Source organism: Cervus elaphus, chromosome 3, assembly GCF_910594005.1.
Source record: "Cervus elaphus chromosome 3, mCerEla1.1, whole genome shotgun sequence".
NCBI classification, from domain to species: domain Eukaryota; kingdom Metazoa; phylum Chordata; class Mammalia; order Artiodactyla; family Cervidae; genus Cervus; species Cervus elaphus.
The window spans coordinates 45,535,253-45,550,511 of NC_057817.1; the positions used below are offsets into that span (position 1 = coordinate 45,535,253).

General features: G+C 40.1%; 1 protein-coding gene across 7 annotated transcripts in view; it reads left to right on the plus strand.

Annotated features, from left to right (window-relative positions):
• Positions 1 to 15,259, plus strand: part of GRIP1 (glutamate receptor interacting protein 1) — a 735,313-nt gene that overhangs the window by 421,897 nt on the left and 298,157 nt on the right. For 3 of the 7 annotated variants that reach the window (XM_043887874.1, XM_043887892.1, XM_043887910.1), the window contains exon 1: positions 6,995 to 7,216. The exons of 3 other annotated variants lie outside the window; for them this stretch is intronic. In XM_043887874.1, coding sequence (XP_043743809.1) covers positions 7,162 to 7,216 — 55 coding nt within the window. In that variant the 5' untranslated portion in view covers positions 6,995 to 7,161. Of the gene's footprint in view, positions 1 to 6,923; positions 7,217 to 15,259 lie in introns of those variants that run through there. One more of the 7 variants, XM_043887924.1, reaches the window with a different exon arrangement.

Below are 15,259 nucleotides of genomic sequence, written 5' to 3' on the forward strand. Positions count from 1 at the left end.
TGAAAATGTTAGTCACTCAGTTGTGTCCGACTCTTTGTGACCTCATGGACTGTAGCCCGCCAGGCTCCTCCGTCCATGGAATTCTCCAAGCAAGCATACTGGAGTGGGTAAGCCATTCCCTTCTCCAGACCAGGGATTGAACCTGGGTCTCCTGAATTGCAAGCACATTCTTCATAGTCTGAACCCTCAGGGAAGCCCTTAAAGAACTATTCAGTTATTAATAAAAATCAAAACAAGTATTGGCCACTGATTCTGGGATAAGTTAGGAAGTATTCCCACATGGGGTGCAGTGCCCCAGTGCCCAGAACAAAACTATTGATAATGTCTGTGAGAAAATTCCTGCATACAGTGACCATCCAGGTTTGGACTGAGATACCAGCCAATCAGAATGGGAATGTGTCAGCAGGGATTTTAAAGGTGGCCTTGAAAGGAGTGGACTGCTGAGGAAGAAGGTGGTGATACCAGGAGTTCATGGAAGAGGAGCAAGCATCTTGTTAGGGATAAAATAAGGAGCTAGATCTGGTTCAAGTCTAGTTTGAGATAGTGATAAAGGGTGTCTGTAGATCTGGGAGTCAAGGATCAGGGAAGTTGGTTTTGAAATAAGAGAGCAACTTGGGGCTTAAGATGAAGATTTGGTGTTAAAAGTTAAAAGTGATTACTAGAGTCCTGGGAGTAGGCAAAATGCTGAAGAAAAAGACCAAAATGCTCTGACAGAATGTGGGGGCATGAGAGCAAGAAAAGGCTGTGAGAGTTGAGGGAAAGAGATCACTTTGTGGCTTTGTGATCCTGGAAGACTTTATGGAAAATGGATGGTTTTAGCTGTGAATCCCCAGCCCATCTAGAGAAACTGGGCTCTGTAATCAACTGCCAGATTATAAGATTGTGTTCTCTACCAAATTCCTAGTGACTTATAAAACCTTTTACTTTCTGTGTTCAAGTCACTTTGTATAAATAACACAATCATTAAAACAACCTAGAAATGATTTTCACCACTTTACGGATGAAGAACAGAAAGGGAAGGAAACTCGCTCAAGGTCATACAGACACTTAGCGGTAAAAGCAGGATTCACAGTTGGGCAATTTGATTCTAAAGCCCGGGCTTTTGGCCACTACACTGCCTTCTCTCTGTATACGTGCATGCATCATAAGTCACTTCAGTCGTGGCCAACTCTTTGCGACCCCATGGACTGTAGCCTGCCAGGCTCCTCTGTCCATGGAGATTCTCCAGACAAGAATACTGGAGTGGGTTGCCCTGCCCTCTCCCAGAGGATCTTTCCGACCCGGGGATCGAACCCATACCTCCTGTGGCTCCTGCATTGCAGGCTGATTCTTTACCACTGAGTCACCAGGAAGGCTCTCTCTACACAATGCCCCAGTACATAGTTGGGTTTAACCTGGGCTGAGGAGGATGCTTCCTGGCAGGTTTCCTCTTGTATGGCATTTCTCACTTTCTGTATATTCCATGCTTTAACATTTTCCACCAGATGCTTTTCGCGGACAAATGTCAAAGGTCCTTACCCTAGTGGGAGCTTTCCTGGCCTTCTCATGATAAGTGGAATCAACCTTCCTCTCCTGGCACCAGGAAGGGCATTAGAGCCTGGACGACGTGGAGTGTGGATTATACTCTCCCTTTAGTATCACAACACTCCAGAGGCTCAGAGCCACTAAGTGCTTTTTAATCACCTCAGATTTGCAAGAGTATGTCCTAATGACACTTCCTAAAGGGCATCATTACTTCTACAAAAATGTTTTCTCATAAAATATTTGTTAAAAATGCCTAATAAATTCTGTCTTGGGCAATTACACCCTCTGCACCACTGTCAGCAAATTAGGTCTCATTCTTCCTTCTCATAGTCACCCTTAGCTGCAGCAGGGCGGTGGCACCTCTGTGTGCATCCCGAGCCAATTATTTGGGTTTATGTTGACACACTCCATGAATTAAGTGGCAAGCAGTGGTCACAGGCCTCTAACATGTTTGAGGCTCATCATTGCTTTTAAAAAAAAAATTTATTGTAATAAAAGTCACATAATATAAAACATACTATTTTAACCATGATTAACTGTCCAGTTTAGTGGCACTAACTACATTCACATTGTTGTACCACTCTCCCAAATGTTTCACCTTCCCAAATTGGAACTCTGTCCTCATTAAACATTAATTCTCTCTTATCCTTCCCCACCCCCACCGCCAACCCCTGGCATCTACCAGTTACTTTCTGACTCTATGAATTTGACTATTCTAGGTACTTCGTGTAAGTGGAATCAAGCAAGTCAAAGTATTTGTCTGTACCTAATATATGTTGGTGGAGAAGGCAATGGCACCCCACTCCAGTCTTCTTGCCTGGAAAATCCCATGGGCAGAGGAACCTGGTAGGCTACAGTCCATGGGGTCACAAAGAGTCAGACACGACTGAGCCGCTTCACTCTCACTTTTCACTCTCATGCATTGGAGATGGAAATGGCAACCCACTCCAGTGTTCTTGCCTGGAGAATCCCGGGGACGGGGGAGCCTGGTGGGCTGCCGTCTATGAGGTCGCACAGAGTCAGACACGACTCAAGGGACTTAGCAGCAGCAATATGTGTTGGAATGCATTTTTAAGATTAACTTATGTCCTACAAACAGGTTGTACCTTTTTCCCCCCTCTGTGCTATACAATAGGTTCTCATTAGTTATCTATGGCAGCAGATTATAATAAGCTTACAGTGAGTCAGTGAGATAGCCCGTAAGAAGCTAAAAAGGGCGTTTTGGCCACATTTTAAGACCTCCATGAACACTGTGTTCTAAGATACCCTGAATGCTCGGAAATGCCTAATAGTTATTAACTGTGATGGAAAAAAAATCAGTGTATTCAATACTAGCCAATTCAGGATGTCCTGTGCTGTTTAAATAATGACCTAAACATGCTTACCATTTTGAAGTGAAATAATCAAATGGAATCTTAACAGAGTGTGTTACAAAATAAATTGAAACAAAGAAGAAGGTACAAATTATTTTAGTACTTTAGTCAAATTGATTCTAATGAAGTAAAATGGTGTGGTATTTATTTGTGGAGTTAACCCCATTGTTATGTTTTTATTTTTTAAATGAGTTCCCCAGGCGTAGGTATATGGCAGATAATTTATGTTTTATGATGATTCTTTCTTGCTAAGAATCAGAATCTGCAAACAGCAGTGTTTATTATGGGAGTGGAGATACTATATAGAAGAATGAATTTAATGGAGAAGAATTAAAGAGATGAAAAAATTAGCAGAATAAGATTGTGTGTGTGTGTGTGTGAATGGCAGATTGTTCCCAACTACTGTGTGGAATGGTTTAGAGAAGATCTTAGAATGCTTGAGCCAGTATGAAAGGTTATTTTGTCCTCACTCCCCTCCCCTATCCTAGGATGAAATTGATATCACACTGTCATTGGCAGTGATATTCATAATATTTTAAAACAAGCATGACAAAGACAGCAACCAGTCAGGATGGACAAACTGTCCAGTCACGATGGACTCCTGTGGTAAACGCTTGGTGTGAAACCTGAAGTACTTGTCTTAACTGCCTCTGGTTCCTTCTAGTCTCTGTGATTCTGGACACATCACCTGTGCTTCAGAGGGGTGTGGGCACAGGCAGGGGAGAGGGGGAGGTGGAAGAAGTGATGGACTTTAGATTAGCCTTCTATCATAAAATGTAATTGCACTTAAAAGTTCTCTATTAATTGAATTGTAACCCCTGTAATAGGAATCACATTTTCTATCAATGCAAAAGGGACACAGTGAGAAAGCAAAGAATAGAAGGCAGATTCATCCAGGTTGAGAAGTCTTGGATTCCTTCGTTTTTTTACCACTTGCTAGCTGAGTGACTATGATGAAAAGTCCTTTCTCTGAGAACTACATTCCTTATCTGGAACAAAAACCTGTAGCAGAGTTACTGTAATGATACACTATGTGTAGGTGTACTTAGTAATCTGTTTTATATAGATATATATAGATGTAGATATAGATATAAAATGTGTGTGTATAGGACACATGAAGTATACTTGCATTATACCTTAGGGAAACTATGTATGCTTTTTCTGAAATGAAATAAGAAGTATCATTTTAAGATAATAAGCAACCCTGAATCCAGCAAGCTCATATTTCCATATATTGAGTTTGTTTTTTTTTTTAAAGAGGAGTAAACGTCATAAAGCAACTCTTCTGCAGATCACCTAGGAACTTAATCAGAGATATATTTTGTATAATTTCGCCTGATTTTACATTTCCATAGTCCTCACTTGTTGACCCTCTAAGAGCATGTTGTTAAGTTTGAGTCACCATAAGGAATGCGATTGATTATGGGGCTCCAGACACACCTGCTGACGTTAGTCTGTGACTGAGAAAGGGAGGTTCCTCCCCCCAGCGGTGGCTTATGGCAGGAGCCTATGATCTAGTTCTACCAGCTGCCTTGAGCCACTTGGGACCTTTGCGTGCAGGTCAGTAAAGTTAGAGACTTTAAAAAAAAATTAAAAATTCACACTAATGGAAGGCATTTTGCCAGCATTTGTTCAGGATCTGAGGCTGGACTCAAAGTAGCTGACAGGTGAAGGAGGGACTTAGGGCAAGTAGGCTGAGCTGGGAATGGCTCCCAGGGAAATCTCCGAGGACTAGAGACACCATCCGTGGAAGAAAACACAAGGCCGGTCCCTTCATTCCCTGGCAAAGGGCTCCTCCAGGATGGCTCCATTTCTGTAAGATTCCTAGAGCTTTGAGCATGAGCTCAGCGGGATTTGCAACCTCAATATACAAAGAGGAAAAAAAAAATCCGCTAATTTGATCCCTGTGAGTGTTAGTTGCTCAGTCTGTGTCTGACTCTTTGTGACCCTGCAGACGGTAGCCTGACAGGCTTCTCTGTGCATAGAATTTTCCAGGCAAGAATACTAGAGTGGATTGCTCTTTCCTTCTCCAGGGAATCTTCCAGACCCAGGGATCAAACCTGCGTTGGCACTGGCCAGCACATTCTTTACCACTAGCGCCACCTAGGAAGCCGTTCACAGCTCTAGGATGGGTTATTTCTCCTGCCAGGAAAAGTGTTTTAGCAGCTCTGAAGATCTTTCTAGGGCCAGAGCACAGAGCCTTTAAAAAAAAAAAAAAAAGAAAGAAAAAGAACGTTCTAGTAAAAGAGGAAATATTGGATTATTTTAGCCTTAAAGAAAAAGCAAATTAGATCTGAGTAGGCATAATAGCAGGGGGCAAGAAATTTCTGTATGGTTTTGAGTTTTATTTGAATAGACGTTAATAAAATGGGCTAGAGTGGTGACGTTCCACTAGCAAGGTTTTACTAATGCTGTTTGACAGCTGCATATTCTGCGTGCCTGGCTTTGAAGAGACAAATTTGAGGAAGGACCTTTTTAAAGAGCTAACTATAAATGTTTATCTCATTTTCACTAATAACCCAGTTCTCTTCCACTAAGGTACATCTCTCTCTCTCTCTTTTTTTTTTTTTTTGGTACATCTCTATTTAAAGAAAAAATAATCAAGGAGGCTAAACCATTACTAGGGAATGACCTAATAGAGACAATAATGAGATGGGTTGGCATTCAAAAACAGATTTATGCTCATTGGAACAGTTATAAAAATTTGATTCTGCAATACAATCCATTTAATATACCTTCCTATTGATTAGTGGTGGCTGACTGCTCTAGCTAGACCATCCTTGGTAAGGGAATTTCAGAGACCTTTAAAGTAGATGCTTATAACATTAAACTCTTCTATTGGATGCCAAGTAGGAAGCATATGCATTTCAGTTTCAGTTGGTTGAAACTGACTTATTATGGCATTTATGAATGGAGAGGAAAAAGCTCTGTCTTTCAAATTGGATTATTGGGAGTTATTTTAGAAACCAGCTTGAAAGTTTTTTTGTTTTTTTTTTTAGCAGCTCTAGAGTAGAGAATAAGACTGCATGAATAATTTATATAGTTTTAGAAATACTAATCAAATAGTTTGGGCAGTGATACATCTTTTTCTTTTGACTAATTGAGTTCCTGGCCAGCTATGGTTTTTTTCCCTTTGTTTTCTGAATGTTCATCGAGGTTCTTGAATTAAAATTCCATACCAAATGTTAGTTTGTATTGACTGTATGGTGAGTAGGCTGGTGCCGGCAGAGGAAGAGCTGTGCCCCGCCTTCTTGTCGTTTTGTGAATGGGTCTGTTCATTTGCTCTGCACTCCACTGAAGCAGATACTCCCCAATATCTTCTCTGTCACAAGACTGTTTTATTTGCATAAGGAGAAGAATGGGCTTGGAGGCGGGTTGTTTGGCAGATGGGATAATAAGGTACTTTAAAAATAGAAATACTTGGCCTTGTCTGCTTTTGTTCCTGGTATCTTTAGAAACTGTCTTGACTGTGTTGCTCTCCAGCCCAGTCCTTTTTTGGAAAGCATGATTAAAGGGGCTGGGACTCCATCTGCCTGGCGATCGCCTTGCAGGAGCCCTTCTTGCCTCTCCTCTCTCCATCTAGGCTGGCTTGACCCTCATAGATTAGCAAAGTGCCACAGACTTCTTTCTTTCTGACTCTGTCACAGGGCTGCTTCTCCTCTACAGGCAGAAATACTACTCTCTACTGCATCCCAGAGATGGACTGCCTCCTTCCTTTGCGTGTCTTTTTTGTTGTTACAAGAACATAGTGTATGAAACATACGTTTCACCCTAAAGAGTGCAAGCATTTCACTTGCATTTCCAGTTACATGACACCCCCTAAGCCCACTGACTTGCTGCTGAGCCGGAAAGGGAAGGGAGTGGGGGGCTGAGCTGGCTGGAAAACGGAGCCCTTTGCCTGAAACTGTAGGCAGTGCTCCGTGTTGAGTATTAGATTTATGGCATGGCTCCTCTCCCCGCGTAGCCCCTGGTCTCTACAATTTGGTGCTTTGTTGCTATCGAAACAGCCTCACTTTCTAAGCCATTGTGATGGTGCAAGGAGGGAGGAGGCTGTGGCGGGCAGGGGTGCTCGGAGTTGTGAATGACACAGCTTTGCCAGCTGACACGTAGGGGACCTCTGCATCAGCCAAGAGGAATTAAGCTTTGTCACTCCCCGCTGGGACAACCTTTCTCCTGGTGTGTGCGCAAGGAATTCATGTGCCGCTGCTGCAGCCGCCAGCGCGCAGCCCTGACTACTCTTTGCCACGGCGAGCAGTGAGCCAGAATGATAGCCGTCTCTTTTAAATGCCGTTGTCAAATTCTGAGGCGACTTACCAAAGGTACTGTGATTTCCTTGCTCTTCACTCCTCAAGTCCGTTGCAGTAGCCTCTCAACTCAGGTTAATGGTTTTTGTTTTTATTTTTACTTTCAAATGTAACCGCCTTTACAATTGACTGTCAGGCAACAAAGAACTCTGAAATATGTAGAGATAGACAGACAGGGACAGGTAGACTGGGCTTTGCTTTCTGTCCTTAGATCCTGATTGTGTTCCTGCTGAAATCATGAACCCAACGGGTGTATGTATTTGTGTGTGTGTATATGGGTTTTTTTTTTCCATAGTGACTTCATTCATGGCTGAAAAGAAAATGCGTTTGTGTCCGGTGCTGAAGTTATCATGGGAACCTGTCATTTTGCATGTTGATTAACTGGGCGTGAGAATTCAAGTGCGTGTTACTGTCCTTTCCATGACACATGTGCTAAATGCAGCTGGCAGCTTCAGGACCCGCACAGCTGGTGAATTCACACAATCATTGTTTATTCTGTTAATTTCCAACATATCATGAGCTTTTTCACAGGACAGCTTTAATTCATTAATCTATTTATTTAGAATTTCATGTTCAGAAATGTAGGCAATTGGAAATACTTTGATCCTATGTGCTATTTGAAGAAGTTTATTTGAAAGTAAAAAACCGTTGCTTTGCATCCTCCCTTCAAGAATTCCTGGCTTGTGATTGTCTTTCTTAGAACTCTAAAATATTAATTACAAGTCTCCGTAATATTTTAAATATGCTTTTCTTTGAAATCACTCTATGTCAGCTCATTTACTTTGTGTGCATTCTTTTGCAAAGTTAGTGAATGTTGCTTTTAAAAATCTTGCCTTAGGTACAGATAGAGATGTGAGCCTTTTGGCCTTATTTCCTTTAGATAGAATCTTCTTTAGAGAGAATTTATTATTTGAAAAAACTTCACTGAGTAAAAGTGTGTAGCTGCAAATGCCTTTCTTTTTCAGCATATAACATAAGAGTACTGTCAAGTAATTAATGGATGTAATTATGCTCTAGGAACTCTGAACCTATAAATATGTTAATGGATGCTATTTCTATCAGTTTAGCTTGACATATCAGAGTTCTTTGATCACCAGCAGTGCAGCTAAAAATGCAATTAATATTTTATTTGGCAGAAGAATGAGCACAAAGCAAATAGTGAGAAGTAGGTCTTGAGTCAATAACAGGAAAGAGAATAAATACTATAGCACAACTTACTGGATGCATTTGCAAGTTGTTTGGATAGCAGAGCAAGTCCTTTAAAAGGTACTTTGGGGAAAATATAGGAAAGACTATCCATTTTAAATTAGGCTTTTAGCATGGGGTAGTAAATTCTGTTCTGACTTTAGGCACTTGGTACAAATGTACCATTCTGTTTATGAAAAACTGTTAAAAGACTATCTTTTATATGATGGTTTGGGCTAGGATTTAGAAGCTCTTATTCTAAAAAGTTCTTTTCTTAGCTGATTTCTGCATTTACTCGTCTTGATGTTGAGAAGTTGATGCCTTCATTACATTATAATCATGAAACAATTGGTATTTTCTATTCTTGTATATTGGAGATTCTTTTACAAATCCTATATACCAGGATGAACCTAAGCAATTTTTAGTTCTTACAAATATTTTTAAACTTTGTCCAGTTTCCTATGTCTTACAGAAGCATTGATCTCCATTAATGAAAGAAGATTTAAATGTTTACTAAGAGAGTTGCTAGAAATCTAGATAAATGAGGAAAGTATTGATACTTCTTTGCAGTTGCTATTTCCCTTTGATCCCCCAAAATCTTTGTGTCTGCTCTTTTCTTTTTGGCATTTGGCTGAAGACTGCCAATTGACGAATGAAATAAAATCTCTATGTGGAATCAATTTGCTGTTATTTGTATCCTTTGGGCATTTACCTGGATGTTCAAGTGTTGACCAGGAATGTGTCTGAGTAACATACTACCTACCTCGTCATCTCCTTATCATCCTGTCAAAGTTCAAGTCCACGAGTGCTACCTGTTGTTCCCAGCGGGATGCATTCAGTTCCAGCAACCCACCCCTCCCTGTCATGCTGTTTTTCTTAGGCTGTAGTAATGAAACCAAGAACTATATGTAGTTATAATCTTAAATGACCCTTCTTTGTTTTTGGGGGAATGGAGGCAGGAGTAGTGTGTGGATATATACTCAAATGGACTTTCTTTCCTGCCATGTCTCCCCACAGAGCTCCCACACCCTCACCCTCAACCCCCAAACACACATATTTCTTTATACCCACTGAAGGCTGCACCTAATGTACCTCCTCCAGATATTTACCCCAGTGCCCTGCAACTTGTCTGTTAAAAGGAATCAGATTCGCCTAGTTCAAAGTGGTAGGATTTTCAAATTTTCTGTGAATTTTTGGCAAATGCTTTCAGTTCTTTATTGAACCCCTTGTGACCAGAACCTCACTCAGCTCCTAGATGGGTCAGTGAAGATTTGCTCTGTGTTTTTGAAACTACCTTGCTATTTGTGGTTGATGCCACACACTAGAAAAAACAATATGGTAATTATAGTATCTTTTCAATTTTCTTGAAGAAAACAGGATGCAATTAAAGGCAAACTATTTTCTACACACGTGTACGTTCTTAATATTTTACTTGTGTTCTAGATTTCTTCAGGCATCCATCTATTATCCATTAAACAAATATCAAGTATCTACTGTATGTGCCAGGCACTGCTGTTTTTTGCACTAAAATCCTGGACTGGGACACTTTATAAGTGTCCCACATTTTTAAATCAATATATTTTTAACAATAAATAAATCATTCTTTTCTGTGAAATGATTTTTAAAAATCAATACAATACACATTTACAGGCAAATCCTTTGATCATCTTGCATAGAAGCATGACCCGCAGGTTTATGGCACAACTTATTTTAGGTGAACTTAGTACTTTTCAGACTTGGGAATTGAGTCTGTTTTCTTATTAAGGCTTCAAGTGACTGTTTCGGTTTGTTTGCCTTATGGGCCTCCTACTAGGGTAGATCAAGAGCAGGAAAATTTAAAATAATAATAATACTAAAAGAACAAGAAAATAATCTTTTTTCAAAAGCCTGCCCCTGCCATTAAGATAGGAACTTTGGATCATGAAGAGACTAAAACTGTCCAAAGTGTTCTTTTAGGTCTAATATTGAAATCTAGAGAAGAGATGCTGTCTTCTGCCTCTGCTTTTCCTCCACACTGAGACTGCCTACTGATTACCCAGCCTTGGAGCCAAATCCAAAAATAACATTTTCTCAGCTTTCCAGCCACACCTGACAAGGGAATTTTCTCAAGCAAGTAGAGCTAGGCTTCTTGGCATCTACCTTCACAGCTGCTTACCTTCGTGACTCCTGCTTTCTTTGCCAAGGGCTACATACAGTACCTTAAGAGAAGTGAACGTATTCTTGGAGAAGGGAATATATTTGCACAGCTTCTACAGCCTTTCTTCTTTTTCTCAGGTCATGACTGTATCCTTCTCCTTGAAATGGGTTGGCCTCCTAGGGCTTCCCTGGTGGGGCTCAGATGGTAAAGAATCCACCTGCAATGCACGCAACCCGGGTTCAATCCCTGGGTCAGGAGGATCCCCTGGAGAAGGGAATGACTACCCACTCCAGGGTTCTTGCCTGGAGAATTCCATGGACAGAGGAGCCTGGTTGGGCTACAGTCCATGGGCTCACAAAGAGTGACTGACACTTTCACTTTTTCACTTTCCTTAGGCAAAGGACCATTTTCTGTAGCGATGACTGGTGTGACCCCGTTTCTCAGGAGCCACTGTTTTTAGTTCAGAGATCAGAGCTTCAATGCCCCACAGGCAATGGCATTTTTCTTCACACATTTTCTTCTGTCTGCTAAAGTCAGCATCAGCCAACACATGTATACTGGTACTCCACAGGGAACATGTGGCTCTGGTTACCTTTTGGTTTTGGTCTCCGTTCACTTTATCTCCTCATCTTCTGTCTACTGGCTCAGGTCTCATGTCCCAAAATCTCTGCCTTCACTTTAGTGTCGATGTCAAGATCATTCACCATAGCTGGCCTGAGTGTCATTTTCTGCCTGTCTGTTCTCCTTGCCTCCTCTTCCTCTCTCTTCCCAGACATGCATATGGCCTAGAATAAAGTAAACGTTCCCTGTCCCTTTCCCATCAGCGCGCTCCAGGCAGCCCCATTGACCTCAGTCCCAATGGGGTGTCTGAGTTTGTGGCTGGCACCCCACCGCCCCCTGCTATGCACACTGTCTTTCTCCTTCCTGATTTCTGCCCCCAACCTTGGTAGCCTCTCTTCTCTTCTCCTGTCTGAGCGCTCCTGGGCCTGACTTGATCCACTGGCACCAAACAGAATTTAAAGGCTCTTCCTCTCAGTCTTTGCTCCCTATACTTCCTCCAGTCATGGAATCATCATGCTTGAAAGGAAAGGTCAGACATTAATCTAGGACTTGTCTCCTGAGGGAAGTGAAACAACCATCTTAGACAGCCAGCAATCTTCTTCTTAGTTCTCTCCAAGATGAACAATCTCACCACGTGTCTGGTAATCTTTCAGAGGGTATTCAAGTGACCTCTGAGTCTTTTTAAACTCTCCAACATGCATCCAGTGTTTAAAACTTTTTCTATTCGGAAATTTACCTTCTATGTGTAATCTCCATCAACTTCAACAATACATCGAATTATTTTTGGTTTTAATGGAAGAGGAAAAATATTTCCTGTGTTCCCATTCTTTTAATCTTAGGATTCTGTATCAGCCATTGAGTTCAGTGTCATTGTTCTGAATGTGACTGCTCTTCTTTTGATGGCTTCAAATTTTCTGCTCAGGTCCCTCTGCACCTTGCCATCTGTCTCTGTCTAATCTCCCAGCTCCTCCGGCATTCTCCTCTGATGGCTCCTTATCCACTCTATGATATGATTCAGAATTGATTATCATCTGGGCTAAGAATGCGCTCTCTCCTGGACCTTATTTCTCCCATCTCCCCATCCTCATTTCTCCTGCTAACCCGCACTGGCCTCCTCTGTCAGATCCTGCCATCTGGAACAGCTTGACTGTTTCTCTCTCTACCTCATTAACTTTCCATCCCTTTTCACATCTCACCTGAAAACGTATCTTTTCTCCTTGGCCTCTATCTCTTAATTTCATACCATCAAAGCGGGTTTACTCATTCATCATTCCAGCCTATACATTTTTTAAAAGTTCCATGCCCTTCAAAGTTGTTGCACAAAATCAGATTGCCTCGTTTTGTTGAAGTGTCATCTATTTCTAGGGCACAGGGCCTGTTTCTGTCACAAGTGGGGAGACCCCAATCGAATAGGACAGTTCTGCCCCCAGTGCTCTGAGGGAGTTTACATGCAATAGCTGCTTGGACCATCTTATTCCTCATGGCCTGAATCTTTTCTTTTGTAAAACTGGCTAGACTTATCATAGTTGCAGGTTTATTTCTTTCCCACTTTCCGGATGGGAATTGCATGCTAGAAATGCTTTTTCTCCTTCCAGGAGTCACCCATCCTTATGATGGAGTAACTGGTCCTCATATAACCTCCTATGAAGAAGAAGGAGTCCAGACCCTTCTGATATGATCATGTGTGTTTAGGAAGGAAAAACTGGTTCGTTACTGGGAAGAAGAAGTCCAATTTAGAATAGGCATTCTCACTTTGAGAAAATGAGACCCAATATTTTTTCTTTGACCCTCTTTTTCTAATGTAGGAGGTGATGGGAGCCATATACCTAGTTACCTAGAATATTAACAGAAAATCAACCAAGGTAACACACCACTAATCCCTCAGCATTCAATAAAGGGACAATAGAGTTGACTTGGAAGTGGGAAGACCTGTGACCCTGATCCAGCTCTTCTATTTTTTTATCTGTGTGGCAGGAAAAAAAAGAAAAAAAGAACTGAACCTCCTCACTGAATCTGTTTCCTCATCTATAAATTAAAAGTCATATGTTAGCCATAAGAAAATTGTTTAATTTTCTACTGCTAATTGATTTTGAAATTCTGTGTTAGTAAATTCACTTTTTTCTTGCAGAAAACATAATATAGTTTATCTGAGAAAAGGCAAATATGTATTCTGAAAATTTCTAGGAATATAAGGGAGAAGTCAGTGTTTAGATTCTTCTCCTTTTCGTCTCTTTTATTCAGTTTCTTGGCATTATTCTGCTCATATACACAAGAATTACATGTTCACCTAAAAATTAATCATCTTTGCCTTATTAAATCTACAGAAGAAAATATATTGTTGCAAAATTTCTTTGGCAAAAACTTTACTAAAGTTTCAATACTTCATATATCTCAAAGAAAAACCATGCACATTTAGCTTCTTGAAGGATGTGACTTCACTTTCCAAATGCAGAGAAACTTTGACCTTGCCATTACAAAAGCAGTTGAAACAAAATGGTCTCATATTTCTCAAGTCAATGGTGACCACCTAAATTCAAACAAAACTTCTCTATTAGAAAATGAGAAAGATTTGTTATAATAATTACTATGATTAATTCTTATTAATAATTCAAGCTAGATTACTAATAACTGAACATATGAAAGAAAGCACAATAACTAAAATTCATACTGAGTAAGTTTTCTACCTAATTTTCAAAGCAAAGATGAATTAGGAGGAAAGGTAAAACCTAATATTGTCACTAAAAATATATTGCCAGTGTTATAATGGAACCTGGAGGGGGGGGTGCCTGGCAAATTAATTAACAATTTATTCTGTTCTATGTGCTTTGTAATAAGAGTTTGAGATATACTGTCTATGAATACATATTTTGTCAACATTTACTTCTGAAAATTCTACCCACTTGTGCATATTAACACACCATTTCCATAAGAATATATTATTGACTCACTCTAACAAATAATGATAATAGGTATCTTTAAAGAATTTTTTTGATTCTACATTTTTTTAGATTCCACATATAAGTGATATCATATATTTGTCTTTCTCTGGCTTACCTCACGTAGTATGATAATCTCTTAATCTATCCATGCTGTTGCAAATGACATTATTTCATTTTTTTTATGGCTAGTAGTCCATTATATACAATGAATATACCACATCTTCTTTATCCATTCATCTGTTGATGGATATTTAGGTGGCTTCCTTGTCTTCTCTATTGTAAATAGTACTGCAGTGTACATTAGGGTGCATGTATCTTTTTGAATTATATTTTTCACTAAATATATGCCTAGAAATGTGAGTATGGAATCAAATGACACAAATGAAATTATACACAAAACAGACATGGGAAATAAACTTATGGTTACTAAAGGGGAAGAGGAGGGAGGAATATATTAGGAATTGAGGAATAACATATACACAGTATTATATGTAAAATAGATAACCAACAAGGGCCTACTGTATAGCACAGGGGACTATACACAATATTTCATAAAAACCTATAAGGAAAAATAATCTGGAAAAGAGATGTTTATGTATAGCTGTTCACTTTGCTGTACGCTTGAAACTAGTACATCTTTGTAAATCAGCTATACCTCAATTTAAAAATGAAAGAGGAGTTAGAGATGGCAGGAAAAAAAAAGAATTTCTTTTGTGTTCTAAATTGTTGCCTTAGTATATTTTCACTTTAAAAATCTCCTGATACATATCTCCTGAGAAACTGTTTAGGATCCATATACCCCACATTTGTTCTCAAGGGCATTTTAAAGCTAACAAAGGTGGCAGAAATGTGTTTGGAATACATACCCCATATGTGTTTTCAAAGGCAGAAAGTAAAACCGTGAGGAAAGCAGCATTTATGAGCCATAATATCCAAAAAACAAAGCAAGGATAATCTTTCAAACAGGGGGAGAGAGAGCAGCATTTAGTAAGAAAGAGAGTAACAGATGAACAGCCATTCAGCTTTGTAAGTGGGTGGTTGCTGACCTTTGAGAGAACAGTTTCAGCAGAGTAATGAAGTCCACACCGGATTATAAGGGTTTCAGGTGAGTAACCGCCGCTCTTCAAAGGGGCACAGTGAAAGCTAGGCTGCAGCTGGTGGTGGAGGCTGAGGCCACAGGGGATACGGAAGGGTATGATGCGATAGAGATGTGGACATTTTTTTTTTTATTTTAAA